At 45.4% G+C, this 27,801-nt stretch overlaps 1 protein-coding gene across 4 annotated transcripts in view; it reads left to right on the plus strand.

Annotated features, from left to right (window-relative positions):
• Positions 1–27,801, plus strand: part of ATRN (attractin) — a 192,817-nt gene that overhangs the window by 33,706 nt on the left and 131,310 nt on the right. For 3 of the 4 annotated variants that reach the window (XM_061992449.1, XM_061992453.1, XM_061992452.1), the window contains exons 2-4: positions 10,496–10,579; positions 15,488–15,601; positions 27,662–27,790. In XM_061992449.1, the coding sequence (XP_061848433.1) occupies positions 10,496–10,579; positions 15,488–15,601; positions 27,662–27,790 (327 nt within the window). Of the gene's footprint in view, positions 1–10,495; positions 10,580–14,135; positions 14,251–15,487; positions 15,602–27,661; positions 27,791–27,801 lie in introns of those variants that run through there. The other variant, XM_061992450.1, reaches the window with a different exon arrangement.

Raw genomic sequence — 27,801 nt, forward strand, 5'->3', positions numbered from 1 at the left:
CAACCCCAACAATTCTATGATCTTTAGCCTTTGATGATTCTCCTTGATGATGGCAGTAATGTACTTTCTCCTTACCTTTGTTTTGCATGGTGTTGGGCTTTGGGTGATGCTGAGACAGTTTGTGTGGGGTAAGACTGTTTGCAGGGGATCTTGGCCAGGACTTGCAAAGATTCATGACATGCAGTGGGAAGAGAAGAGCTGCTACATTCCTCTTTCTGATGCAGGGTTGATGTGAGAGCTTGCTTTGTTTCTGCTCTGCAGACAACTTATTGCTATAAGCTCCAAGAGCATTTCAGGACCACTAGTGAAGGGTGAGAGTTGTCTTTTTCTAGGCATTGCAAACACTTGCAGATAAAGGAATCTTTACTTCAAAGAAATAGGCCAAGATCCAATAAATGGATTTGTGAACAGGTGGGGAAAGCATAGTGCAACTGTTAGATCAGCTGAAAAGGCAACTGGTATAGCTTACACCATCTGCGTGGCTGATGTCTCAGGTATGGCCATTGGATAAAGGGGGGTTTCAAGGGGACTTGAAGTGGCCTTTTGTTATGGCAACACTTCTGCTTATGAGCTTGGCACTGGGGAAGAGTGTTTTGAAGACAAAAAAGGACTGATAATCAAGATGGAAGTAGTTGTGGTATGGAAGCACAGATGGATCATAATAGAAGCAGAACAAAGCCACAGAAATCTGCACTTGGAAAATGCTGCTTGTGTGAAGATGGCTCTCCTGTGGTGCAATGATGTCTTTTGTTCTTTGCTTTCCCACATGAAGTGGAATGGGGAGAAGAATTTGCAGTAGACAAGGTGCACAGTAACATTTGCATTTACACAGCAGCTTGGATGTTTAGTTTGACAGGTAAAGCTGAGGTTATGCAGTAAACAATGCATTGTGGTCTCGGGGCTGCAAATGAAGAACTAGACAGGGATCTATGTTTGACATGTTTCCAGTTGGAGTTTAATGGCCAGAGAAACTTGGAGGCAAGAACATAAAGTGGAGCTCCAGTGTGTTTTTGGAGCATGGAAACACTGATGTTATTATCTGGAACTGGTGACTCTGGAACTGGTGGAGTGCTGGTGTCCTTTGGGATCTAGCACAGCTTGGGTTGTTGTTTTTCAGTGGTTCTGCTATGAGGATATGGGATTGGAGGAGGGAAACCAGCTTTTCCTTCATTGTTTCTGTTGTCTGAGTGGTGAGATTTGAGTGATTTAGTGTCTTGTCCAATGGCTTCTCCCTGGATATAATTCATTTACTCAAGTAAATGAATTACTTGGCTTTTGAGTTTGTAGAGTAAGAGAAAAAAAACAAGCTTCTTCACTAAAAAGAAACAGAAGTGTCTTTTTAGATTAAATGTCTTAGCAATTCCTCACCTTCCCCAGCAGGAGAGCTGGTTGGGCAAGCAAAACTTTAAAAGATTAACTAGAAAAACTGGAGGAGCTCCAGGTGTAGCTCAGCTTATTGAAGCCAAGGAGAGGATATGTTTCTAAATCAACATGCAGAGGCACCAGCCAGCCCCAAGAGACTCCTTTGGTATCATTTGTGTTTTGGTGGCAACAGAAGGAGCTGGGACAGTGTGTCAAGATTGGGAGCGTGGAGATACTGGTGGCCAACTGGAGAGGGTCTAAGATGGAGAATATTTGCCTTCTAGCTTGTTGAATTAATGATTTTTAAGACTATAGCAGCACATTTTTTCCTTCTGAGTTCTCTCAGGCTGTCCAGTCATTCAGTCGTCTTTGGAGAAGCAGCTTGTCAGATCAAGGCATATCTTTGAGGAGCTAAGAGGGATTTAACAGGTTCAGGAGCATGAGTGCTGCAGGTTGTGACTCAGACAGGAGAGGCTGTTTTACTTGCTGCAGTTGCTCTGAGCGTTCTTTCTGAGACCTCAAAGGGCTTTCCAGGCTCTGCCTTTATCTCTGATCAGGAAGTCACTTTCCATATTTCTCTCTATCTCACACAGAAGGGCAAATCTAATCTCTTCCTTTGAAGAAACAGTATTTCCCATATCAAATTAACTCTGTCAGTCATTCAATTCCTCTTGGTTGTTTTTTTGAGCAAGACAGCTTATTAACATCAATTCAACTGTACCACAAAGTGGGATGAGAACAAGATACTGATCATCTCTGCTCTCTGGCCTCTGTGAGATTGGCATAGCAGTGCAGAGTGACCTTGAAAGACCTCATCCTCTGTGAGAGGGAAGCCCTGATGAAGGCAATGCAGAGGATGACTTTCCAAGTGCAGGAATGTTGCTGTGAGAGTGGTTAAAGATACCTTTTGCTTGCAAAGCTGTCAGATTTTCATGACTGTGTGCCTCTGCTGCAGGGTATGGTGGTAAAGGGCATTATTAGGGGAGTTTTGAGCTCCCCCTTTCCAAACTGAGTGTTCAGATTGGCTGGGGTTGTAGCAAGCTATTGGAAGCAACTTCACCTCCACTTTGTGCAGCTCTGAGCTTGATGGGAGTTGCCTGAGTGCTCTTTGCTGGAACTGCTGAGGAGTGTCCCCTTTGAGGCTGGGACCTTTCTTCAGATCCTGTGCCAACCTGACACCATCTGAGGAGGAGGACATGAGCTGGGCTGCTTCTGGAAGAAGGAGAGTTGCATCATCCAGAAGCTCTTAGCAAAGGGTTTTGGAAATCACAGGGTAGAGCCATCTTCAAGCTGATGTAGAAACACCATGAAGGAGTAATGAAAAAGAATGGGAATGAAGAAGCAGTGACTTTGCACCCTGAGTGGTAGAGCTAAGGTGGTCAGATGTGACACTGACAGTCGTGGGGGCAGCAGTGACCTTAGCATGAGTTCACTCATCTGGAGAACTCTTTGGCTCAGTTGCACTGGTGGTTTTGTGAGGGAATCTCTATAAATACACCCAGAGTAGTTCAAAGTCTTTGGTTAGATTTCTGCATAACTTAAATCCTTATGAAACTTATGCCTGTGTGACCTGATCTAGGACCTGCTTTGGCAGGGGGGTTGAACTGGATGCTCTCTAAAGGTCCCTTCCAACCCCACCATTCTGGGATTCTGTGGAACTTGGTTGTGAAGTTACTTTGAGCAGTGTGAGGCCTGTCATGTAATCAATTCTATCCTTCCATACATAGCTGTGGCACCTATTTGGAAGGAGATGTAGCCATCCTACATTAGAAACTCATTGAATAGATGCATAGGTTCTATTTACCTACATCTCTCATCCCTTATGTGGCTGCTCACTATTCCATACCTATAAATCAACCCTGGAAGGATATATCCTTGAACCTCAGTGTGTTTATTGAGAAAGTGAACAAAGCTAAATTGTTAATCAATTTAGACTAGAATGCCATTGTTCTGGTAATAGGCTGTAACAGCTCTTTCTTTCTTGGCTTCAACTTCAGATTTATCCAAAACAATGGCTTTTAATTGTGGTGTGCTTGAGGCTGTACAGCAACACTTGGGAAGGAAAAGGGAGAGGAGGAAAACTCATTGTTTGCATCAGTCTCTAGATTTAGCAACTTCAAAATTAGGATGAGTGGCTGGCTTTGGGGTTTGTTTGTTGTCTTTATTCTTTGGGGAGCTTTTTTGTTCTTTTTTTAGTGGAAAGGCTGTGCTAAAACTCTCCAGAGAATAAGCTGGTAAATGTTTTGTGGCATTACAAGAGTCACTGCAGTCTGAAAGCAGCACAAACCAATTCTGAGATGCTCTGATGACCTCTTAGAGGTTAAGGTTTAATTTGTTTTGTAAACCAAGCCACCTTGCTAACTTTCACTGGTGAGGAATGAAGAAAAGGCAATCTGCATTGGCTCTTTTGTAGTGCTTCTGATAAAAAGAAACATATCCATATCTCTTCCAATCCAAACCATTCTATGAGAGAGACCTGGGAGTGCTGGCTGATCATGAACTAAACAGAAGCCAGCAACGTGGGCTCGTGGGCAAGAAGCCAATGGCAGCCTGGGGGCATTGAGGAGAGTGTGGGCAGCAGGGCCAGGGAGGTTGTGCTGCCCCTCTGCTCTGCCAGAGCTGCTGAGGCCTCATCTGGAGTCCTGTGTCCAGTTCTGGGCTGCCCAGCTCCAGAGGGACAGGGAAGTGCTGGAGAGAGGCCAGTGCAGGGACACCAAGATGCTGAGGGGACTGGAGCATCTTCCTGCTGAGGAAAGGCTGTGGGACCTGGGGCTGTTCAGCCTGGAGAAGAGGAGACTGAGGGGGGAGCTCATTAATAGCTACAAATATCTAATTGGTGGGTGTCAGGAGGTTGGGGCAGCACTTTTTTCCTGTTGTATCCAGTGCCAGGACAAGGGGTGATGGGCACAGGCTGGAACACAAAAGGTTCCATTTAAAATAGGGAAAAACTCATTCAATGAGAGGTGAGGGAGCCCTGGCCCAGGCTGCCCAGGGAGGGTGTGCAGGCTCCTTCTCAGGAGGTTTCCAAACCCACCTGGACACGTTCCTGTGTGACCTGATGTAGGTGGGACTTGCTTTTAGCAGGGAGGTCAGAGTTAGATGTTCTCTAAAGATTCCTTCCAACCCTACCGTTCTTTGATTCCCACACCCCATTGGCAACATGTAGTGTACCTGTAATGTTGCAGTGCTTTGAGTGAGTGCTGTGAAATGATTTAGTCATCAACTAAATGATAAAAATGATTTACTTACAAAAATGATGTAGTTACAATGACAAATGATCCATAATCATTACATTGGTGAAGATAAATGGATGGAAGTGATTTCCTTGGAATGGTATCTAATATATAATCATTATATATAATAAATGATATCATTGGTAATGATATCTCATCAAATACGTTGACAAAGGATTTGAAAATGAGTTAGTTTTAAGCTCCTCTCAACTTTGTGACTTTCTGTACACGAGCAAGGTGAATGCTTTAGCTTATTAGCTAGTAATTAGATAACAGCTTTTGAGTCACTGCCTGGTTGTGCTGGTCATGTGTCTCTAGGAACTTTGTCAGTGTATACTGACTTGTATTTGAGACACATACACTGCAAGTATTTGCTGCAAGTTCCCTGCTGGCACCAAACTGGGAGCACTGGCTGATTCCCCAGAGGCTGAGCTGCCATTCAGCGGGATCTCGAGCGGCTGCAGAGTTGGGCACAGAGGAACCTGCTGAGGTTCAACAAGGACAAGGGCAGAGTCCTGCAGCTGGGGAGGAACAACCCCCTGCAGCAGCACAGGCTGGGGGTGACCTGCTGGAGAGCAGCTCCAGGAGAGGGACCTGGCAGTGCTGGGGGAGAATCAACTGCCCATGAGCAGCAACGTGGGCTCGTGGGCAAGAAGCCAATGGCAGCCTGGGGGCATTGAGGAGAGTGTGGGCAGCAGGGCCAGGGAGGTTGTGCTGCCCCTCTGCTCTGCCAGAGCTGCTGAGGCCTCATCTGGAGTCCTGTGTCCAGTTCTGGGCTCCCCAGCTCCAGAGGGACAGGGAAGTGCTGGAGAGAGGCCAGTGCAGGGACACCAAGATGCTAAGGGGACTGGAACATCTTTCATACAAGGAAAGGCTGTGGGACCTGGGACTGTTCAGTCTGGAGAAGAGGAGACTGAGGGGGGATCTTATTAACATCTATAAATATCTAAAGGATGGGTGTCAGGAGGTTGGGACATCCCTCTTTTCTATAGTAGATAGTAACAGGACAAGGGGTGATGGGATGAAGCTGGAACACAGAAAATTCCCTTAAACATAAGGAAGAACTCTTTCAGTGTTTGAGTGAGGGAGCCCTGGCACAGGCTGCCCAGAGGGGTTGTGGAGGCTCCTTCCTTGGAGGTCTTTAAGACCCACCTGGACATGTTCCTATGCAACCTGATCTAGGTGACCCTGCTTCTGCAGGGGGATTGGACTGGATGAGCTCTAAAGGTCTCTTCCAACCCCACCATTCTGTGATTCTATGATTTCTACTCCTGTTTATTATTAAAACCACATAGATTTGTCTGGTATGCTCCAGTACTCAGATTTGGCTTTTTACCCAGGAGATGCTGTTGCCTGCTCTCTGATTCTCTTGTCTTACCCCTGTGCTTTGCAGGCGCTGCCAGAACTGGAGGGGAGTAGCTAAATATGCAGAATTCTTTGACATGAAAGATTTCTCTTTGAAGCAAGCTCTCTTTTGTGACATCTTCAACCTTTTCATTGCCTCCCTTTTGTCTTTGTCTCACAAAAAGCTGAAACAGGCAGCACTCAATGTTGTAGCCCTTTTGAATACATAAGCTGTGGATTCAGTTCTCTAACTCCCTTTACCCCTTTGGTTCTTCTGTATTGCAGTCCACTTGAAAATCACTGAACAACTTCACACCAGCTGCACATGACACTGTTGCCACCTGGTAATGTTTGAAATAAGCCTTAAGTAGTGTGGATATGCACAAGAGCATACAGTATATATTTTTCACATCTCTGTTTTGTAAACAGATTCTTGCAATTGTTTTTCCACCCCTGGAGGATTTAAAGTCAATGTTGTAGCTCTGTAAGTGCTAAATGTTTGTCACCTGTGCTTCCCGGATGGTTTTGCACCTGTGTAGATGTTTTTATGTCACTGAGAATAACTGAATGACCTTGCTTTTTGATTTTCTTTGCATGTAGCAGCTGCTCCTTGCAGAGTAGTAGACACAACACATAAGTAGTACAGAGGTGTTTCTTGTGGAGTAACATCATGCAATGGTTTGGGTTGGAAGGAACCTTCAAGCTCATCTGGTTCCAACCCCCTGCCATGGGCAGGGACACCTTCCACCAGCCCAGGTTGCTCCCAGCCCCATCTGACCTGCCCTTGGACACTGCCAGGGCTGGGGCATCCACAGCCTCTCTGGGCAGCCTGTGCCAGGGCCTCAGCACCCTCACAGGGAACAACTTCTGACCTTATAAATCTCCCCTCTTTCAGTTTGGAGCCATCACCCCGTGTCCTACCACTGTATACCTGTGTAAAACGTCTTTCTTGGCTTTCCTCACCTACTCCGAAGTTGACCAAGAGAGATGGGAACTGATACCTTTCCATACTTTATGGAGTCTGTTTTTTGCATATGAATGATGGAATTATAAATACACACAAAAGATTTAGTAGGGCAAAGACCCGAGAGCCTGGTGGTGTTGGTAGCAGGTAACCCAGGGGCAAGAGGTTTGTGGCACACACACCATGAAGGTGGTTCCAACACATAGCCCTGTGTGTGGTATGGAAATGCCCTCTGATCAAGTAATTCATTCCTGGAGTGTTTTTCCCCCTTGAGTTACTCATGTATTCCCTTCCTGAGCCTTTGCTCCCAGATGAAGCCAAAACTTTGTGTAGGATATCTGCTGGTTATCAGTGCCCAGTGTCACGAGTAGCACCAACGGGCCGGAGCTGGCAGGAACCAAGGGGGTTTGTTTGCATTTTTAACTAGAGCTGGGAGAGTGGTTTACAGCTCTCTCTGCTGAATGTCAAGATAAAATTCCAGCTTCAGTTTGCTTTTAGTGATTGGTATTTATTTCTGTCTACCTTGGAGCATGTCTCTGGGAGAGTGTTTATAGAGGAACTCACATGTGCTAATGCCCTGCCCGTGCCAGGCAGTAGGTGGGGTATGAACTTAGCTCCTGTGTCTTTTGCTTTCAGAGACATCAACTCTCCTTTTTAAATGTCCTGTATTTGTTCTAAAGCTTAGTAAGGAATCTGATTAACTCCCAGATAAGTATTTAACTAATAGCACATCAAAGAAATGTGACTTTGGGTTAAGTTTGAAAGACCCAAGCCCTGTGTTTTGTTTTACTGAAATATGATTGCTATGTTGATGTTGAAATGCTCTTTTTCCCCCCTGAGATGTGACATGGCTGGGGCTCCAGCACTAATGGGATTCATGGTTTTATTTTCCATCACTCTTGATAACATTTCTGTGGTGAATGATTCAGTAATTGTTTCCACACCAAATTGTTCAAAGACTTTTCAGAGCCAAGGCTCTTTGAGAGTTTTTTGGCAGGTTGCATAAGGTTGTTTTTAGCTTGTGAGACTTGCTCAGGTTTCCAGGGTCTGTTTACTCTTGGTTGCATGTGAAGTGCTGTCAGTGTGGAAGCGTTGGTACAGTCTGATTCCTGGCTTTCCCACAGATAGGATATTGAAAAGCATTACATTTTAGGCAAGAAATGTAGATATTATTGCCTCCAACTTGGGATTTGCATGTTTCTGCAAACTTCTGGTCAGCAAATAAGTAAGTTGAGTTTTCAAAGAGACTGAAGACTTCAAATACCTCTATCTCTCTGTGTATGTTTATTTGTCTACCTCTGTATCTCTACATCCATTTGTGTCTCCACACAAGGCAAAGATGCTCCCTGTGCCCCTGAAGATTGGGGTTGTTTCTTCACTTGCTTAAATGTAGATCTGCAGAACTGAAGTAACTGGCTTTTAATGATCTTAAGCTGCCTTTCTGAAGTTGAAATGTATTGGGATAAGTCAATATGGAGGAAGAAGAAGGTGGCTTCCAAAATCTGTGGGTTTTGCCTTGGAAATTGGGATCAGAGATGAACCTTTCAAGTGTTCTGTGGAAAAGCTTCTGGAAAAACCATTTTGACTCTGTCAAAATATTGAAAAAAGATCAGATGGTAACATGAGCAGATCACTGGGAAAAGACACAGCAAAAGGTTCCAACATTTGGGAACTTGTGATCTTGATTCCTTCTCTTCTGTGCCAAGTTTGATTTTTGCAGAGTGTTTTTGTTGTACTTTAAACTCTATTGTAAGTAGGATGATAAAACTTTGCCAGAAGGCTGTGGTTTGCTCCAGCCATGTGACACAGTGGAGTTTCTAACTTCCCTAGGTAGGAATCCTGTTGCAGGTGCCAATACGTGTTCTACCAGCACATGGTGTTTGGGCATCTCCAGATACTGCTTCCATCTTTCCCTGGCAATTTCTTTTCAACTGTTTCTACTATATTTGTTAAAACCAATCTGGAATATTTTGACTAACGCATGTGAGATGGTTTGTGCATCCAAATGGTCTGGCTCTTGGTTTAGTCTTCTGCCCACGTGTGCATCTACCCAGTCCCACTTGTCACATTGAGAGTAGGAATAATGGCAATGTAAAAGCACATTTTGCACAGCTTTGCTCACTCCTTCCACTATCTGTATTAACTCACATTACAATGAGCATGAATATCAATTCCCTTTGTGCCACAATAAAGGATTAGGCATAGTTCTGAAATATAGAATGGCTTGAGTTGGAAGAGACCTTAAAGCTCATATGGTTCCAACTCCCTGCTGTGGCAGGCACACCTTCCACCAGCCCAGGTTGTCCCAAGCCCCATCCAACCTGCCCTTGGACACTTCCAGGGATGGGGCAGCCACAGCCTCTCTGGGCAGCCTGTGCCAGGGCCCCACCACCCTCACAGGGAACAACTTCTTCCTGATAGCTCATCTCAATCTCCCCTCTCAATCTGGAGCCATCACCCCTTGTCCTGTCACTCCAGGCCCCTGTACAGCTTTCTTGTCGGCCCCTTTAGGGACTGGAGGCTGCTCTAAGGTCTCTCCAGAGCCTTCTCTTTTCTCTATGTCTCCACAGCATAGATGCTCCAGCCCTCAGATCATCTTCATGGCCTCTTCTGGACTTGTTCCAATAGCTCCATGTCCTTATGTCCTTAAAATGTCATGAACTTTTCATCACAGCACCTTTGTGAGCTTTGAACTGGGTTTGTTGCTGCACTTGTGGCCATCCCTGCAAGCAGTGTCTAGACAAATGTGGTTGTCTGGAATTTGCACAGCATGGTGTTTACCAAAATGAAAATGAGTCCTTTGCTGGCTTTGTTTCCTTCTCTCTCTCAGTGGCATCTTGAATTTTTAGTGGTTTTAAGTGCTGACATTCATTGAGTGTCCTGGGATGAATGATTCCAACTCTACTTTCTGCTGTTACATCCTTCTCGAGTCAACTGTCAGGTTGTCACTAGCTATTTGTAGGCACAGAGGGGAAGAGTTGTTTGCAGGGTACCATCCAAGCACTGGGGACCACTCAACTCTTGCATGTTGATCACTACCTCTGGGATGATGGGAACATGAAGATGGGGAATGCCTGGAGCTGCCATGCTCTGATGTTGCTCTGAGGGACTGTAAGACTTACTTTGCACAAGAGGATTGTGTGATAACGACTTCGTGAGAAGTCAGATGCAGGATGGGCAGGAGGTTGTGGCACAGACCTCACTGGAGCTTCTTACAAGAGTTCCATCATTTGTCTAAAGTAGTTTAGGGGTTATTTTAGCTTGGCTGTTAATGGACTTTCTTTTGCTGTCTGGCTGGTTTAGTCTGTGCATTAGTCTTTATGAAGGAAGATGGGTTTTTTTCTTAGGGGGCTGATCTGAAACAATACCATGGATCTGACAGAGAAACCTTCCCTCACAACTGTCATTCTTGGAGGACAGTCATGGCCAAGCATGTACAGGGTTTAACAGGAGAATCTCAATTACCCAGTTGTGCTGCTGATCTGCTTTTAGTGGCTCTTCAGGAAAGGAGAAAGCTCCTCAATTTAGGAAATGCTCTGGAAATGTTTAATATCATGGGAGACTAATGCCTGTCTTTGTTTTGTATTTACAGACTCACTGGACCTTCAGGGTATGTCACGGATGGGCCTGGGAATTACAAATACAAAACAAAGTGCACCTGGCTCATTGAAGGAAGGTGAGTGTAGTAAACATCATGCATTTCTGTGCTGCTTGTGGTGACTTTTAGGGGATGCTGATCAGCGTTGACTACTTCTAAACCTCATGATTCTTTCCTGTTCTTAAAACTATATAGAGCAGCACTTAAGTGTTGTTGGTAAGTGAAGGGGGTTTTGTGTGTGTAACTGAGCCTTCCAAAGTGACTTCTGAATTTGAGATTTGCTGTGTGAAACACCTTTCACATGGAAACTGTACATGGAGAAATGAGAGTAAATGCATCTGTATAAAGAAGAGCTAAAATCATTGATCTGTTATCGTTGCCATTGTGGGCAGCAGGATGAGCATAAGTCAGCAATGTGCCCTCATGGCCAAGGTCATGGCATCCTATTAGAAAGGTATATTAGAAGGGCTGTGGGCAGCAGGTCAGAGAGGTTCTGCTCCCCCTCAACTCTGCGCCTGTGAGACCACATCTGGAATAGTGTGTCCAGTTTTGGGCCCCTCAGCTCCAGAAGGACAGGGAGCTGCTGGAGAGAGTTCAGTGCAAGGCCACAGAGATGCTGGAGTGGAGCATCTGCCTTGTGATGAAAGGCTGAGGGAGCTGGGGCTCTGTAGCTTGGAGAAGAGGAGACTGAGGGGTGACCTCATTCATGTTACAAATCCATCAAGGGTGGGTGTGGGGAGGCTGGAGCCAGGCTGTGCTCAGGGATGGCCAATGATAGGACAAGGGGCAACAGGGACAAGCTGGAACAGAAGAGGTTCCAAAGAAACACAAAGTTGTTCCCTGTTGAGGTGAGGGAGCCCTGGCAGGGGCTGCCCAGATGGGCTGTGGAGGCTCCTTCTCTGGAGACATTCCAACCCATCTGGATGAGTCCCTGTGTGCCCTGCTCTAGGTGGTGCTGCTCTGGCAGGGGGGATGCACTGGATGAGCTTTGCAGGTCCCTTCCAGCCCTTCAGATTCTGTCATTCTGTAGTGGGCTGCTTGATGACTAGAATTTGGTTTGGGATTTGTCCTTTTGGCAGTATGAAAAAAAGATAGAGCAAGTGCTATTAAAGCCCTTATTCATACAGAATCACTTTCAGTAATGATGCTCCTCTGATCCTGTGGCACTGTGAAGAATTCAGAGAGACCGTTGACCTTTCTTGCCAAAGATCTTCTAAATTGTGAGAAGTCCCTTAGATGTCTTCCCCTCATTTCTCATCCTTCCTGTATTTGATCTTTATATTGCTCAGTCACTTCTTGGCTGAGGTTTTTGGAGCAACCTATTCAGTTCATATCCCCTGACTGTCACCTGATGGATTGTACAGCCCTTCAGAGCATCTGACTTGTTGAAATACGTTTTTCATGGTACCAAGCTGACGGCAGCACTGTAAAATCCATTTATTTCCTCTCTAAAACTTTGCTGAGTGATGACAGCTATGCATTAATTCCCAGTCCATACTGTTCCTGAATCTCTAAGCAGAGAGGTTTGTGGATGGGAAGCAGTCATGTGAGAGCATGAATGTTTTCAATGACATTGGCTGCTTTTAAGCTGAGGTCTCCTGAAGGATCAGAACTTACTAAAAAACAAGGGCATACTTTTTTTTCTTCAGTCTTTTCTCTCTGTTTGGGAGGTCCAGTGGGTGGGAGGAATTGGTATTCACTTCATCTACTTCAGACATTTATTTTGCATGAGTAACTTAAATACCTAAGCTCCCAAGATGCTCAAAGGTGAGGACTAAGCTGTTCCAGAGAGCCACGTAGATCACTGAAATTGGAAGCCAGCCACTCACTACTATTAACTATAGAAGGAGCCTAGTTCTTTAATGTGGTTGAGATCAGAAGTTAGATGCTGTAAGTGGCAACACCTCTTAATTTTTGTAGGTAATAAATATACAACTGCAGCCAGTTTGGAATTACAGATAATTACACACTGTTCTGCAGGGAGATTATTGCAGACAGCCTCAGCAATTCCACTCCAGTCAGATTAACTTTCATAGCTTTCTTTTTTCCCCTAAAGAATAATGTGACTCACTTTTTTATCACAAGTGAAGTGCTGTTCATGGGTCCCCACTAATGTCACTGTAAATGCTCCTTCAAGCCTTTGTTTGCTACTACTGAGAGGCTTCCTAGAGAACTCTCACTGTGTGGGGTTTGAAATGAGATCTTCCTTGCTGTAGAGGTGTACAAAAATGTTGCTCCTTCTTTTGTAGCCAGGCATTTGAATCAGTGTCCTTTCCCTGCTTCAGATTGTTTGTACCCTGCTGTCAGAAGATAGTGGTAAACAGAAAGGAGATAATCACGCTGATTAAAGCAGCAGAAATCACCCTTGTGATAATGGCCTGAGCTGTCTGCCAAATGTGTCTCCCAGAGATCTGGACTTGGAAAACCACTGCAAGCAAAAGCTGTTAAATTCTGCTGAGTGCTCTCACCTTGTTGCTAACAGAGTGGTATGTGGAGGGCTTTTGAGGGTAGGAAGGGAAGGCACAATCCAATGTGCAATTGAAGGCTAGATAAATTCAGGTGTCAAGTCAACCATGTGTTCTTTACTGTAGTCATTTCACTGTTGCACCATTCCTGACTCTCTTGGCTGGTGCCAGTGCTGTGTCCTCCTTTCCATTTTTCCCCAGGAGCATGAGACAAGGCAGGTGAGATCCATCCATGCTGAGGACCCCCTCTGAGGCAGAACCCATAGCCACGTGCTGTGCAAGTTGAGCACTGTCTGTTAATGAATTGTTAACCGGAGCAAAGATAACCTCTTTTTGTTCTTAAAGCTTTTACTGGTTAAATATTACTTTCTGCAGCTGTCAGACTGTTAAAATAGAAGCAACCTCCTCACAGTTTCATTGGCTGCTCAGTTTTGAAGTGATGAGAAGTCTTTGTACCTTTTCTTTCAGCAAGATATTATCCTTGAGCTACACCTGTGGCTCTTTGTCCAAAGGCCTGGAGTAGACTATTGTGCCAACCAAAAAATGTCCCTTAGCAGAACAGTTCCCTGAAGTGTTCCCCTTCTGTGGGAGGAAAGGACTCTCTAGCAAGCTGATGTCTTATGAATTTATTTGATTAGGATGAGCAAGGGTTTAATTTGAACCCAAGGGCAACGCTGTTGAAGAGATCCTAGTCACTGGCATCCATCCTTTCAGCAGCTACGCTGTGGGTAGGAAACAACAGTGCTGCCACATCAGGGTCCAAGCACAATGGTAGTGATGTTTTCACCTTCTTTGAGTGGAGCCTTAGATTAGATATTTGCTGTGGCTTTTGTGTGATTCTCTCAAATTTATCTTTGTGTATTAGCCATGAAACTAATGGTATCTAAATGGACATGACTTGGTTGTGGCTTATTGGGCATCTTTTGTGTGTATGGATGTGTTTGGTGTGTGTTTGCATCCTCCCATCAGCTAAATTAACCCTTTTCCTTGCTATTATGTCTCCGAAGATCAGTCCCCTCAATGGTCTTCTCTTGGCTTGGTAAGTTAATGGAGTTGACTCTCGACATCAGGGTGTACTGGGCTTGCTGCATTCAGGTGGAAGGCAGCAAGTGTCTTCCAAGGACTTCAGCTCATTCATTCTTAACTGGTCCCAGTAGGTTTTGTAATGCATCTCCAGAAGAAAGTCAAGCTACTTGGTCACCATTTGTAAGGAATGAGGGACACTGAGTGGTTACTGCATCTACACAGTCCAAATGATAACCGAGAGCTTCCTTTTGACAACAGGTAAAGCTTCAGGGCCTCCCATCCTGTAGAAGGTGGATCTCCTCTGTGTTCTCTTGACCCATTTTCTCTTGCTCCCAGAAGGTGATGAGCAAGACTGAGAATTTCATTAGTTAATATCCACCGAGGCATATTTTTGATCCCCTCCAGTGTGGAGGGGCTTGTCTCAGGGCTGTCCTGCAGTACTGCACAACTGATGAGGTAGTAGAAGGATTTCTACCAGCTTCTGGGCAAGTCAACAGTGTCAGGCCATTGTAATCATATCATTCTGCAGAAAATCCCTAGAATGAGAAAAATAGCTCTAGTCAGTGTCCTGATGGTGACTGTGATTCTTCAAAGAATCATTTAGGTTGGAGAGACCTTTAAGATTGAGTCCAACCATGAACCTGCCAAGGTCACCACTCAACTATATCCCTAAGCAGACCATCTAGAATGTATTGTCCATGTAGATGTTCCATGCTTACCCCTGCAAAGCCCTGTCATTCTCAAGAGGGACAGAGAACTTCAGGGGACAGTCCAGTGCAGAACCACCAAGATGATCAGGGGACTGGAGCATCTTCCTTATGAAGAAAGGCTGCAGGACCTGGGGCTGTTTAGTCTGGAAAAGAGGAGACTGAGGGGGAATCTCATTCATAGTTACAAGTATATAAATGGTGGGTGTCAGGAGGTTGGGGCAGCACTTTGTTCTGTTGTATCCAGTGACAGGACAAGGGGTGATGGGATGAAGCTGCAACACAAGAAGTTCCACTTAAACATAAGAACAAACTGTGTCAGTGTTTGAGTGAGGGAGCCCTGGCACAGGCTGCCCAGGGAGGGTGTGGAGGCTCCTTCCTTGCAGGGCTTGAAGACCCACCTGGACACGTTCCTGTGTGACCTGATCTAGGTTGACCTGCTTCTGCAGGAGGTTGAACTAAAAGTCCCTTCCAACCCCACCATTCTATGATTAGGGGAGTCAATAAAGAGCACAGGGCTGGCAGTGCCTGCTCTTCAGTTTTTGCCACTGGTGATAGGGTTAGGTTTAAGGACACAGTTTTTCTGACCATAGAGAATCTGTTGCTTTCATACCAGGGGAGTGCACACACAAGAAGGAAAGCCACAGCCTGTCTCACGGATCTACAGATGCACTAGTTCAGTCTCGCTTAGAGACGAGCTTCACACCAGAGGAGTTTGTTGGAGGGGATTTGCCATGTGTATTGCATGGCCAATTACAAGTCTTTCATTCTTTTTTTTTCCCCCACAGGCCAAACACAATCCTCAGGCTTCGATTCAATCACTTTGCCACAGAGTGTAGTTGGGACCACTTGTATGTGTATGATGGAGATTCCATTTACGCTCCCTTGCTGGCAGCCTTTAGGTAAGTGCTCCTTGGTAAGAGTCTAACTCTGCACAATCACATTTCTTTAACTTGGAGCCTGGATCAAGTGTGGCTTCTAGCAGTATAAATATGTTCCAGCACTCTAAATATATAATACTGCAAACACAGCATATATAGCAAGTGTCCTTTTGTGCAATCATCATCAGCATAAACAATTAAGGAGTTGTTTCTGCTTGTACAATGAACAGATCATGTTGCTACCCTGTGGCATGTAAGTATTATGTTTTCATTTCCAAATCCTGATTATTTGAGAGACAAAAAAATGATTGTTGGCTGGTTGAGCTTGAGATGATTTGATATGCAGGCTCCTTCTAAACTAGCAGCCTGCCCCATTTATCAGGTTTAACTCGAAGTGTGTTTAATGCTGACAGAAGGCAGCACGTTGCAGACACATAGATCTCAGAGAACTGTCTATATCCTTGTGTACCTACAACTTGAGGAACTTAAACTCCCTGGAAGATGTTCAGAAACAACAATGGGTCAGACAACCTTGTGAAAACACGTGTAAAAATATCTGTTCTTCTGCTGGATGAGTGGAATTTGGCTCATGTGCCTGTGGTGAGAGACCAATTTGTGGATGCTGGTTAACAGGCGACATTTCACGAAGAGACCTAAATATAACTTGTGCATTTATGTGCTTCAGTCTTCCAGTGACAAGCACCACCTTGTGTTTTCTATTCTCTTAGCTGCAATGAGAAAAAGAATCCCAAGTTGGGTATGGAAAAAAACCTAATGGTTCCCTTTGGACTCTACTTCTTCCAAGTGGCTGATTAACTATTTCCAGAATTAACCTTCTGTTGTGCTTCCTTTCATTGGTGAAATGGAGTTCTGAAAATAATTCATGTTTGTTCCAAAAAAACCCCAACCCCTTGTCATTTCTCTGAGAGAAGATTAGCATAGGAACCACAGGTTGATTAAATATATACATCAAAAACACTGTGTGAAGGGTTTTTTGTCTTGGACTGAAAATAGAGTTGTTTTGTAGTGAAAATGCTTGGAAACCTTCAGACTAACCTGAGCTCAAAACAGGACACAAGAAGGAATTATGATGTTATTCTCACCACAACTGAAGGGAAAAAACCCTCTTCTCTCTTCTTAAAATGGCAAAAAACCTGGAAGCACAACCTGGAATCACTGTCCTTGCATTGATTTGCAGGAAGAGGAAGAAATGTCATCTCGTAGTCGTTTTGCTCTAATCAAGCTAATTCCTAATACACTGTTGAGAAGGTGAAATGATCATGATTTGTGCCTCCAGTTTTTTATGTGTTTTCCAAAAATGAATAGCCTTCCAAAATTGAGGTTCTAAGTAGTTCACAGCAGTAACAATTATGGTTCAGATTTGAAAATCATCTGTGAATCACTAGGAAGTCTGTGCCCAGGAGGAGCCAAGTGTGAACTGAATACAATGATGTGTTTGAGGTGGGGGGAAAAAATCCAGTTGTATTTTAATTCCTCCTTTAGGTGACAATTTGAATTTCCATCTTCATTAGTAGTGAGCTCTGTTTAGTAAACCCAAGTTCAGGAAGTAGCAGATGCTTCTAGTTTTGGTGAAGTGCAAAAAAACCCATCTGTCAGAGACCACCTTTCTCTGATACAAACCCACATGCACTAGGAGTTTCCAGGAGCAGTGCTCATGGAAGCCAAAAGAGAGCTAAAATAGGAAATTATAAGATGAACCATAGTGATATTTCCCTCTTCAGTGCTTTTTGCACCGTGCCAGAGGGTTTGCAAGGTTGAGCTCTGTACAGCTGGACACTGTTTGTTGATAAACACTGTAAATTCCTCCCTCTCTGAAGCTCAGTTTTTCTTACCTCCCTGGCTTCTTACAGCACTTGCCTGAGCCCTCACTTCCTTCCCTGCTCTCATCTTGTTCCCTTTACCTCCTGATGCTCATTATGTTTGTCCACAACACTCTATTTACCCTGAATATAAGATGATCTTGGAAATCCTCAGCATTGGACTGTAGAAAAACTTTAATTGCCTTTGTCAATTTTTAACTGTGATAAATATTTGCATAGTGCAAACATTTACCCAGTGCAAGTGTCTGCATAAAGTGTTTGCTAAACTCCTTGTAGTCTCAATGTCTCTGATGCAGTCTGGTCCTGCACATGGTTGTGTCCAGTTCTGGGCCCCTCAGTTGCAGAAGGACAGGGAGCTGCTGGAGAGAGTTCAGTGCAGGGCACAGAGATGCTGGAGTGGAGCATCTGCCTTGTGATGAAAGGCTGAGGGAGATGGGGCTCTGCAGCTTGAAGAAGAGACTGAGGGGTGAACTCATTCATGTTACAAATCCATCAAGGGTGGGTGTGAGGAGGCTGGAGCCAGGCTGTGCTCAGTGATGGCCAGTGATAGGACAAGGGGCAACGGGGACAAGCTGCAACAGAAGAGGTTCCAAAGAAACACAGGGAGTAATATCTTCCCTGTTGAGGTGAGGGAGCACTGGCAGGGGCTGCCCAGATGGGCTGTGGAGGCTCCTTCTCTGGAGACATTCCAACCCAGCTGGATGAGTCCCTGTGTGCCCTGCTCTAGGTGGTGCTGCTCTGGCAGGGGGGTTGCACTGGATGAGCTTTCCAGCTCCCTTCCAACCCTTGAGACTCTGTGATTAGGGTTTAAGCAGGGTTAAGAATACTTTTGCTGGTTTATATTTGTGATTATAGGCAACAGAAGTCTCTGTAAATGTTCTGCTTCACAAATGCAGTAGAACAGTGTAGAGGGAACAGAAATCCAGTGTGTTTCTCTGCACAGGATGAGAGAATCTGAAGCAGACAAACCACACTCATCACCTGTCAACTTTGTTGGTTTTGTTTTTAATGCTCCTCTCTCATGTTAAACATTTACTGGAGCTGCTTTTCTTGTGCATGTTTATGTTCATGTTGTGCTGATCAGCAGGGGAGGTGTTTCCCTGTCCCAAACCAATCATTCTCATGCAAGACCTTTGGCTGTGGTTTGGAGCTGGGAGGTGAGAGTGCTCAGGAAAGCCTCATGCATTGGGTGCCAGATGGTGGTTGTGGTGGCTGCCCCATGGGCACCTCCTGAGCTGGCAGCTCTCCTGTACCTTCAGAAAAGAGGAGCAGCTCCCCTTCCTTTTGTTACTAGGTGAATGTGGCACTTTTACACTCAAATTTGAATCTAGGCACAGAACATGGAGTGAGTTAGGTTGGAAGGGCCCCAGGTCTGGTGCCTTGCTCAAAGCAGGGCTGAGCTTCAGGGTGGGATCAGGCCCTCACTCAGGACTTTGCCTGGTCAAGTTGTGAATTTCTCTTCAGGATGGAGATGTTGTTGATCCTCTTGGCCTTCTGTTCCCGTAATTCTTTGCCAGAACCCACATTGCTACCCTGAGCACAAGCAAAGGTTCCCTTTTACTCTGCTTTATCCTCAATACCCTTCCTGAAATAACCTTGCAAACCTTGCATCACCCTCATCATGGACTTCAAATGATCAGCTGATAACAGCAGGAGGGTTGCTAACGAGGATTAATTACACTGGGAAAGGGACAAACCATGTTGAGTTGGTACTATTTGTGTTATGAGAGTATCCAGAGGAGATAATCAACTTAGAGATGATGTGATACAGGCTCATAGGAAGAAGCTGCTGTTGCGTCTGGCGCATGTACACAGAGAGCAAACCCTGGGTGTACGTGCTCTGCCTAAAAAACACAAAGGGACCTTTAATGCTTAACATTTCTTGTTGTGTTTGCATCAAACCATGTGTTGGGTGTGCTTTGCTCATGTGTGCAGCTGATTTTCCCCCCTCCCTGTTGATCTCACCTTCAGCTGATGGAGCTGGCCCTTAGCACATCAGCAAGCATCACTTCCCAGATCAGTTGTTACTCTGCTTCCTAGGATAAGAGATGTATCATTTTACAACCCTGTGCTGCTCTGTTGCAATACATCATGCACATGCTCAGTTCACAGAGAAGTCCAGCTGACTTGTCCTAGCAGCCTGTCCTCTTTAATAATAAGAGAGAATCATAGAATCCTAGAAGGTTAGGGGTTGGAAGGGACTGGATGATCTCTAAAGGTCCCTTCCAACCCCAACCATTCTATGGTTGTGTGATTCTCTTATTATCTTGCTCTGGTTGTTTTCTTTCTAAGCACAATAACTAGGGCACTTATTCAAAACACAATGAAACCAAAAGAGGGTTGGTAAGGAGCAAATGTAGGTGGGATTTGACTAGAAAGGTATGTGCTGAGTGATATTGACATTTACTCCATGAGCCCATCAGTGAGCCAGCTGATCTTTGGATTAATTGATTGACTAAAATGTCTTTGTAGTAGAAAGTCACAATCTCTTGGAGAAATGTAAATGCCTTGGACCAAAATTGCTTTTGTTCACTAAACCTGTAACCCATTTCCAAACCACCACATTTTTTGACAAGGTGGATAAAGAGAGTTTCTGTTTTAGTGTTTTGAAACAATAAATCCTCTAAGATAACTCAAGAGCTATAAAGCAAGTTGAGAGGAGAAAGTTTCTTCAGTTCATCACTTTCCCCTTAAACTGTTTCTGATGAAGGAAGTAAATGTATTATTTTCATTAATTGAAGTGTCTTGAGCTTTATGGTATTGAATGGTAACAGCAGTCCTTAGGTTGTAAAGAAGGAAAAGGCTGTGGCACCATGGCCCAAAGCATGGTCTGTGTCTCCAGGACTAGAATCTAATCGATTTTGTTAACTTGTAAAGGATGGCCTCACTCGAGTGGCAAAAAGAGGTCTTTTTGAGTCTTCTCTGTTCATGTTATCACAAAATGTGGCTTTTGCAGTCACAGAGTCATAGAATCCCAGAATGGCAGGGGTTGGAAGGGACCTTTAGAGCTCATCCAATCCAACCTCCCTGCAGAAGCAGATCCCACCTAGATCAGGTCGCACAGGAACGTGTCCAGGTGGGTTTGGAAACCTCCTGAGAAGGAGCCTTCACACCCTCCCTGGGCAGCCTGGGCCAGGGCTCCCTCACCTCAGCACTGAGATGATTTTTCCTTATGTTTAAATGGAACTTTCTGTGTTCCAGCTTCCTGGATATAACAGAAAAAAACTGCTGCCCCAACCTCCTGACACCCACCAGTGAGATATTTGTAACTATGAATGAGATCCCCCCTCAGTCTCCTCCAGGCTGAACAGCCCTGGTTTCTGCAGCCTTTCCTCATCAGGAAGATACTCCAGTCCCCTCAGCATCTTGGTGTCCCTGCACTGGCCTCTCTCCAGCACTTCCCTGTCCCTCTGGAGCTGGGGAGCCCAGAACTGGCCACAGGACTCCAGATGAGGCCTCAGCAGCTCTGGCAGAGCAGAGGGGCAGCACAAGCTCCCTGGCCCTGCTGCCCACACTGAGCATTTCCATAATCACCAAAATTGACTGAATGACTCATGAGACACATGACAATATGTTCCTAGTTTGTCTGTGCCCTCTGGAGGAAAAGCATCATGTGTGAACCAAGGAGGTTTTTGGGGCAAACCCCCTGGATCCCGAGGGCTCCGTGAGCAGGCAGGCTGTCCCTGTGCTGGTGCTGTAGCAGCTGGCTGTCTGTAGTGCAACAAGGGAAGACAGTTTCCATTAAAAAGAATTACACTGGGGTGTTGCCAACTCTAAATAATGAGGGATTTGATTTGTTTTGTGTTTAAACAAGTGTAATTACTTTCTTTCCTTAAAAGTCTCTGTTTGGGAGTCACTGCACAAGAGTCATGGCTTTTCCTTTAAGAAAACAATGTTGAGATGTCTCCTTGTTTTCTCTCCCCCTGTTGTAATTTTTTTGGCATTGATTTCATCTTAGTCTCTTGGAATTGCTGATTGTGGTTGGTTTATTTCTACTCTTGTAGTTGTGAGTAGAGGTGAGGAGCATGGACTGGTCTTTTGCTAAGGAACAGTTTCATTTTGCATGTGTGTGTGTGTGTCCAGATCAAACCATTTAGAAATTAGAAGGTTGTTTTGTGCTTTTGCATCAACAATGTGGGTGAGGGCACAGAGGGACCCTCAGCAAGTTCCCTGCTGGCACCAAACTGGGAGCACTGGCTGATTCCCCAGAGGCTGAGCTGCCATTCAGCGGCATCTCGAGCGGCTGCAGAGTTGGGCACAGAGGAACCTGCTGAGGTTCAACAAGGACAAGGGCAGAGTCCTGCAGCTGGGGAGGAACAACCCCCTGCAGCAGCACAGGCTGGGGGTGACCTGCTGGAGAGCAGCTCCAGGAGAGGGACCTGGCAGTGCTGGGGGAGAATCAACTGCCCATGAGCAGCAACGTGGGCTCGTGGGCAAGAAGCCAATGGCAGCCTGGGGGCATTGAGGAGAGTGTGGGCAGCAGGGCCAGGGAGGTTGTGCTGCCCCTCTGCTCTGCCAGAGCTGCTGAGGCCTCATCTGGAGTCCTGTGTCCAGTTCTGGGCTCCCTAGCTCCAGAGGGACAGGGCAGTGCTGGAGAGAGGCCAGAGCAGGGACACTAAGATGCTGAGGGGACTGAGGAAAGGCTGTGGGACCTGGGGCTGTTCAGTCTGGAGAAGAGGAGAATGAGGGAGCATTTCATTAATAGTTACAAATATCTCACTGGTGAGTGTCAGGAGGTTGGGGCAGCACTTTTTTTTCTGTTATATCCAGTGACAGGACAAGGGGTGATGGGATACAGCTGAAACACAAAAAGTTCCCTGTAAACATAAGAACAAACTGTGTCAGTGTTTGAGTGAGGGAGCCCTGGCACAGGCTGCCCAGGGAGGGTGTGGAGGCTCCTTCCTTGGAGCTCTTCAAGACCCACCTGGACACATTCCTGTGTGACCTGATCTAGGTGACCCTGCTTCTGCAGGGGATTGGACTGGATGATCTATAAAGGTCCCTCCCAACCCCACCATTCTGTGATTCTGTGTTTTTATTTCAGTAGATTGAGGAGCCAGTGTGCTCCTGTTTTGGATGGTTTTAGTATCACCTTTGTCTTTTTGCTTCTCTATGATCTCTTCTCTGTATTTCCACACTTCCTTTTTCTGACTCCAGTGTTTTCCCTTTTTGACTGTTCTCTGCTCAGTAGAGCCTCTAATGCTTTTGATCTCTGCCATGTTGGCAGGCTCCATCTCAAGTGATGAATACACCATCACTATGATGCTTCCACAGCAAATGGAGGAGAAATAATAGTGAAGATACCTTTAATTTTCAATCATTCCCATTTTATTCTGGTGTGGGGAGAGAACAAGGCAGGGGGAGTGTGCAGGGCGATGGAGAAGTTGCGTCTCTTGGATGTTGCCTTTCACTTTACCACTGACTTTATGAATCCAACACACAGAAGAGAGAAGTTGTTTCAGGGCACAACAGATGTTTGCCTTTCAGTGTGTAAGAAGCAGTGTCATTGGCCAGCTTAGCTGAGTAGGAGTATTTATTTGCTTTGGAGTAGTGATGATTGCAAAATGTTTTGAAACCTTATAAGAAGAAATAGAAGCGGTACATTGTGCAATAGTCTGAGCTGGGCAGGAGCTGAGTCTCGTGAGAGATTCTGGATTCCAGTTAAAAAGGAAGTTTTGCCTAATCCTTTACCATTCTAATTCTGCCTGTTGGAGTTCTTTTTTCATGGCAGATAATGTGAATCCTGTTCGTGTTGGTTTAGCCAAAGCATTGCAGCGCACACACTTGGTTTAGTCACAGTTCTTGAGGTTCAGCCTTTCAAAGACCTGATGGTTCTCATTGTGTTGGGTTCTCTTCATGGCTTTTTGTGAAAGAAGTGTCAACCTCTTTATGAAATTCCATCAGGCTGCTGTAAACTTGTGGAGGTGGGACAGTGTCCTTGAATACTGTGTTCAGTTCTGAGCCCCTCACTATGAGAAGGACATTGAGGGACTGGAGCCCATCCAGAGATGGGCAATGAAGCTGTTGAGGGGTCTGAAGAACAAGTCTGTTGAGGGGGAGCTGGGAGTGTTTAACTTAGAGAAGAGGAGGCTGAGGGGAGACATGATCACTCTACAACTCCCTGATAGGAGGCTGCAGTGAGGTGGGGGGTCATTATCTTCTCTCCAGTAATAAATGACACCACAAGAGGAAACAGCCTTAAGTTTCCCCAGGGGAGGTTTTGATTGGAGATGAAGAATTTTTTTCCCTGAGAGGGGTGTCACCCCTGTGCCAGGCTGCCCAGGGAGCTGGGGGAGTGCCCAGCCCTGGAGGGATCCCAAAGCCGTGGGGTGAGGTGCTGAGGGCCATGGGGTAGTGCTGGGCTGGGCAGGGTGAGGGCAGGGCTGGGACTGCAGGACCCTTTACAGAGCTTTTCCAGCTGTAGTGATTCTTTTCAGTATATTGACATACAAGTCATGAGAAAAAAGGTGGAAAGGAAGGAGCATGTAGTGAGAGCATCACTACAGAGCATCACTGGTACTCTGTTCTCCCCAAAGAAATCCCCAAGTTGAGATTTTAAAGGTAAATAAGTGTCCTGTCTTTGTCCTTTTATTAGGAAAGGTTACTGGGGAGAAGTTGTCTTCCCTCAGTAATACTACTCGCGTCCTACTTGTATTCTTTGCTGTTAGAGTGTAGCCTCAGCAAGTTCCCTGCTGGCACCAAACTGGGAGCACTGGCTGATTGCCCAGAGGCTGAGCTGCCATTCAGCGGGATCTCGACCGGCTGCAGAGTTGGGCACAGAGGAACCTGCTGAGGTTCACCAAGGACAAGGGCAGAGTCCTGCAGCTGGGGAGGAACAACCCCCTGCAGCAGCACAGGCTGGGGGTGAGCTGCTGGAGAGCAGCTCCAGGAGAGGGACCTGGCAGTGCTGGGGGAGAATCAACTGCCCATGAGCAGCAGCGTGGGATGGTGGGCAAGAAGCCAACGGCAGCCTGGGGGCATTGAGGAGAGTGTGGGCAGCAGGGCCAGGGAGGTTGTGCTGCCCCTCTGCTCTGCCAGAGCTGCTGAGGCCTCATCTGGAGTCCTGTGTCCAGTTCTGGGCTGCCCAGCTCCAGAGGGACAGGGAAGTGCTGGAGAGAGGCCAGTGCAGGGACACCAAGATGATCAAGGGTATAGAACATCTTTCATACGAGGAAAGGCTGTGGGACCTGGGGCTGTTCAGGCTGGAGAAGAGGAGACTGAGGGGGGATCTTATTAACATTTATAAATATCTCACTGGTGGGTGTCAGGAGGTTGGGACATCCTTTTTTTCTATAGTAGCCAGCAACAGGACAAGGGGTGATGGGATGAAGCTGGAACACAAAAAGTTCCACTTAAACATAAGAACAAACTGTGTTAGTGTTTGAGTGAGGGAGCCCTGGCACAGGCTGCCCAGGGAGGGTGTGGAGGCTCCTTCCTTGGAGGTCTTCAAGACCCACCTGGACACGTTCCTGTGTGACCTGATCTAGGTGAACCTGCTTCTGCATTGGGGTTGGACTGGATGAGCTCTAAAGATCCCTTCCAACCCCTACCATTCTATGATTATCCCCTCTCCAGTGCTGTCCAGGTAGATTGCCCTCTAATATCAATGATAACTGCTACAAGAACAAGACCAAAGAAGAATAAACCTGAACAAAGGAATTTCCCTTATCCCTGAGCTGTAGTTTGCATGACCCTGAATTAAATTCAGATGCCTGTTTTCCTGTGACAGAGACATACAGTCCCACAGTTTGCATTACAAAGGAGATCTATGAACCAAACAGTAAGAAGTTTATTAGACTTCGTCTTCTTTGATGTTGGGGGAGATGCTCTTCTGGGAGAGATGATCTTCAGATCAGAAGCCTCAGATTTGAGAAAGAAAGAGGCAGCACTTACACATGGAGCAAAAGGCAGCACATTTCACCTTTTAATCCCATGTCCTTGAGGTCAGAGAATGGAAAAATGCCACTTGCTTTGTCACCAGGAACTATTTATTGAGCAAATGAGCTGTTTAGGTAAAACATGGCATCAGGTTACTATGTTCTTAGGGCATGTTGCTAAAATGAAGAGGATCTTTCTGTCCATTGAGACTTGTTGTGCAGAAAGGGCTGCTGTGCATTTTGCAAACACTCCTGACTCCTGTAGCAAAAGCTTTTGGAAAGGCTCACTGAGTGCTCCTCTTCTCCTTGGAGCACAGGATCCTATGGTATGGAGGGGACAGAAGAATTCATGTCACAAAGAAAGTGATGTGAATGGGTTACTTTGGGTGTTTTCCTTGGGTGTAGAAACTCATTTACCCTGTCTTCAAATGCCTTGGCTTTTTGTTGTGAGTAGCCCTGAGAGGAGGAGAAGGAAGCTCTTTTCAGGAGGAAGGAATTCTTTTCATCATTGCTTTTTCAGTCCATGCTGCCCTGGGATATTGACAAGTTGCAGGGCATGAAACTAGGCTGGGCTCTCATCCCAGGAGAGCTGCTGCCTGCCTGCAGCCCCAGAGCTGCCTCCAGTTCCCTGCCTTGGCCTTTGGAGTCTCTGCTTTTGCAACAACCTTTGAAAACACAACTGAGTCTGGGGAGAAGATGATTCTCTATGAATCTCTATGATTCCCTATCAGCTGGCTGTGGATAGGTGGTGATAGACAAGGAGCTTTGCTTAGATAAAGGCTTTTATGAAACCAAATTCAATACACTTCAGATTTCTGCTTGCTCTCAGGTCATTTGTATGAGAGGGAGAGTTGACTTGTTGATTTTGTTATTGTCAGGCTTCTGTTAAAAGAAGAATAAACGTGTCCTTTGGGATGCCAGCTGTCTTATGAAATAGATAAAATAGTGAACTCTTGCAAGAGACATTTAGTCTCCTTCTCAGCTTACTCTAGATATTTGGGAGATGATGATATAAGTCTGTACTGTGTCCAATCCCAAATAGTGTAAATAGCTTTGCCCACCATCCTCCTTTCTCTTCAGCACCCCTGGAAAACTATGAAGTTGGAGGATCTAGTAGAGAAACAGCCAGAGGTGACTTGAAGTTTGCAAGTGAGGTGGGAATAGTGAGTGTGACAGCCAGAAGATGGATGGAACTTTGAGTGAATGGCAGGAAGAGGCGCTGGGTAAGAGTTATTTCTCCCAGAGGAAAAGCTGAGGAGGCAGGGTGGGTGATCAGCAGGTGTAAAGCAAGCATTAGGAATCACTTCTCTGTAGTTCCCAAGTTAATTGTTGACCTTGCAGGTTTTCTGGATGAAAAAGCTGTAAATGCTTAAGAAAGGAATTAGGTAGAAGCATGGGTGAATGGTTTAATCAAATGAGATGAATTGGGTGTGTTCTCCAGGTCAAAGCACCTGAGCTGTGCATTTCTGGAAGCTGGATAACATGTGGCCAAAATGCTTCATAATTGCTTGATTTATCTCAGTCTTTCCCAAGCATTTGCTGTAGTCCATAGTCAGGAGGAAATGCTGGGCTAGCCAGACCTTTGGTTTGTCTTGGTACAGGTGATTTGATGCTTTTGGGACACCCTAATTTCTGTTTGCAGTCACACCACTTGGTTTAAGGAATGGCTCCTGTTTAAATCACAGAATCTCAAGGGCTGGAAGGGACCTCAAAAGATCATCCAGTGTAACCCCCCCAGAATAAGAACAGAGGGAAGGTAGGTTTTGGTAGTAAATGGAATTCTAGACAGCTTCAGGTTTCCTCAGGTTAAACACTATTAATATAGATTTATCTTTCAGAAGAGCCAAGTCAATTGCTTCAGGGCTTTCTATTTGCATTCCTTTCTCCATCCATTGTTGTGGATCAAAGTCATGCAAAGGCAGCAGTAATGTTACCCTTCAGTAGCCTCAATATCCTGATTTGTCTGCACTCCTTGGTCCATGGCCACTGTATTGCAGGTAATCAAGCCAAGTGAGGGAGCTTAATAATCAGATCTCTGAAGAATATGACTTCATCCCATATGAGATCTTTCTGGGAAGCTCTTTGGGGGTTTGAGAATGCCTTTGGGAATGGGGTTGTTCTGAGGGTTGGTTGAGTAAACATGACACTGTTGAGATGTTTTCTTTGGAATGTTTAAAGAGTTCTGCTGAGGAAAAGCAATCTGCTAACACTGCTCTACAAAAATGGTGATTACATGAATTAATTGTACTGCTAATAGATGCAAAGACACGCTTTGAGTTTCAATTGTTTTCTTGATACTGATGCATTTGCTGCTCCCTTTTGTTTCACTTCTAACATTGTTTCTTTCTTTCTTTCTTTTCCAGTGGTCTTATTGTTCCTGAGAAAGACAGCAATGAAACAGTACCAGAAGTTGTAGCTACTTCTGGATATGCCCTTCTGCATTTCTTCAGTGATGCTGCCTATAATTTAACAGGGTTTAATATCACATATAAGTAAGTAGTAC

The sequence above is a fragment of the Colius striatus genome, chromosome 3, assembly GCF_028858725.1.
Source record: "Colius striatus isolate bColStr4 chromosome 3, bColStr4.1.hap1, whole genome shotgun sequence".
Taxonomy (NCBI): Eukaryota; Metazoa; Chordata; class Aves; order Coliiformes; family Coliidae; genus Colius; species Colius striatus.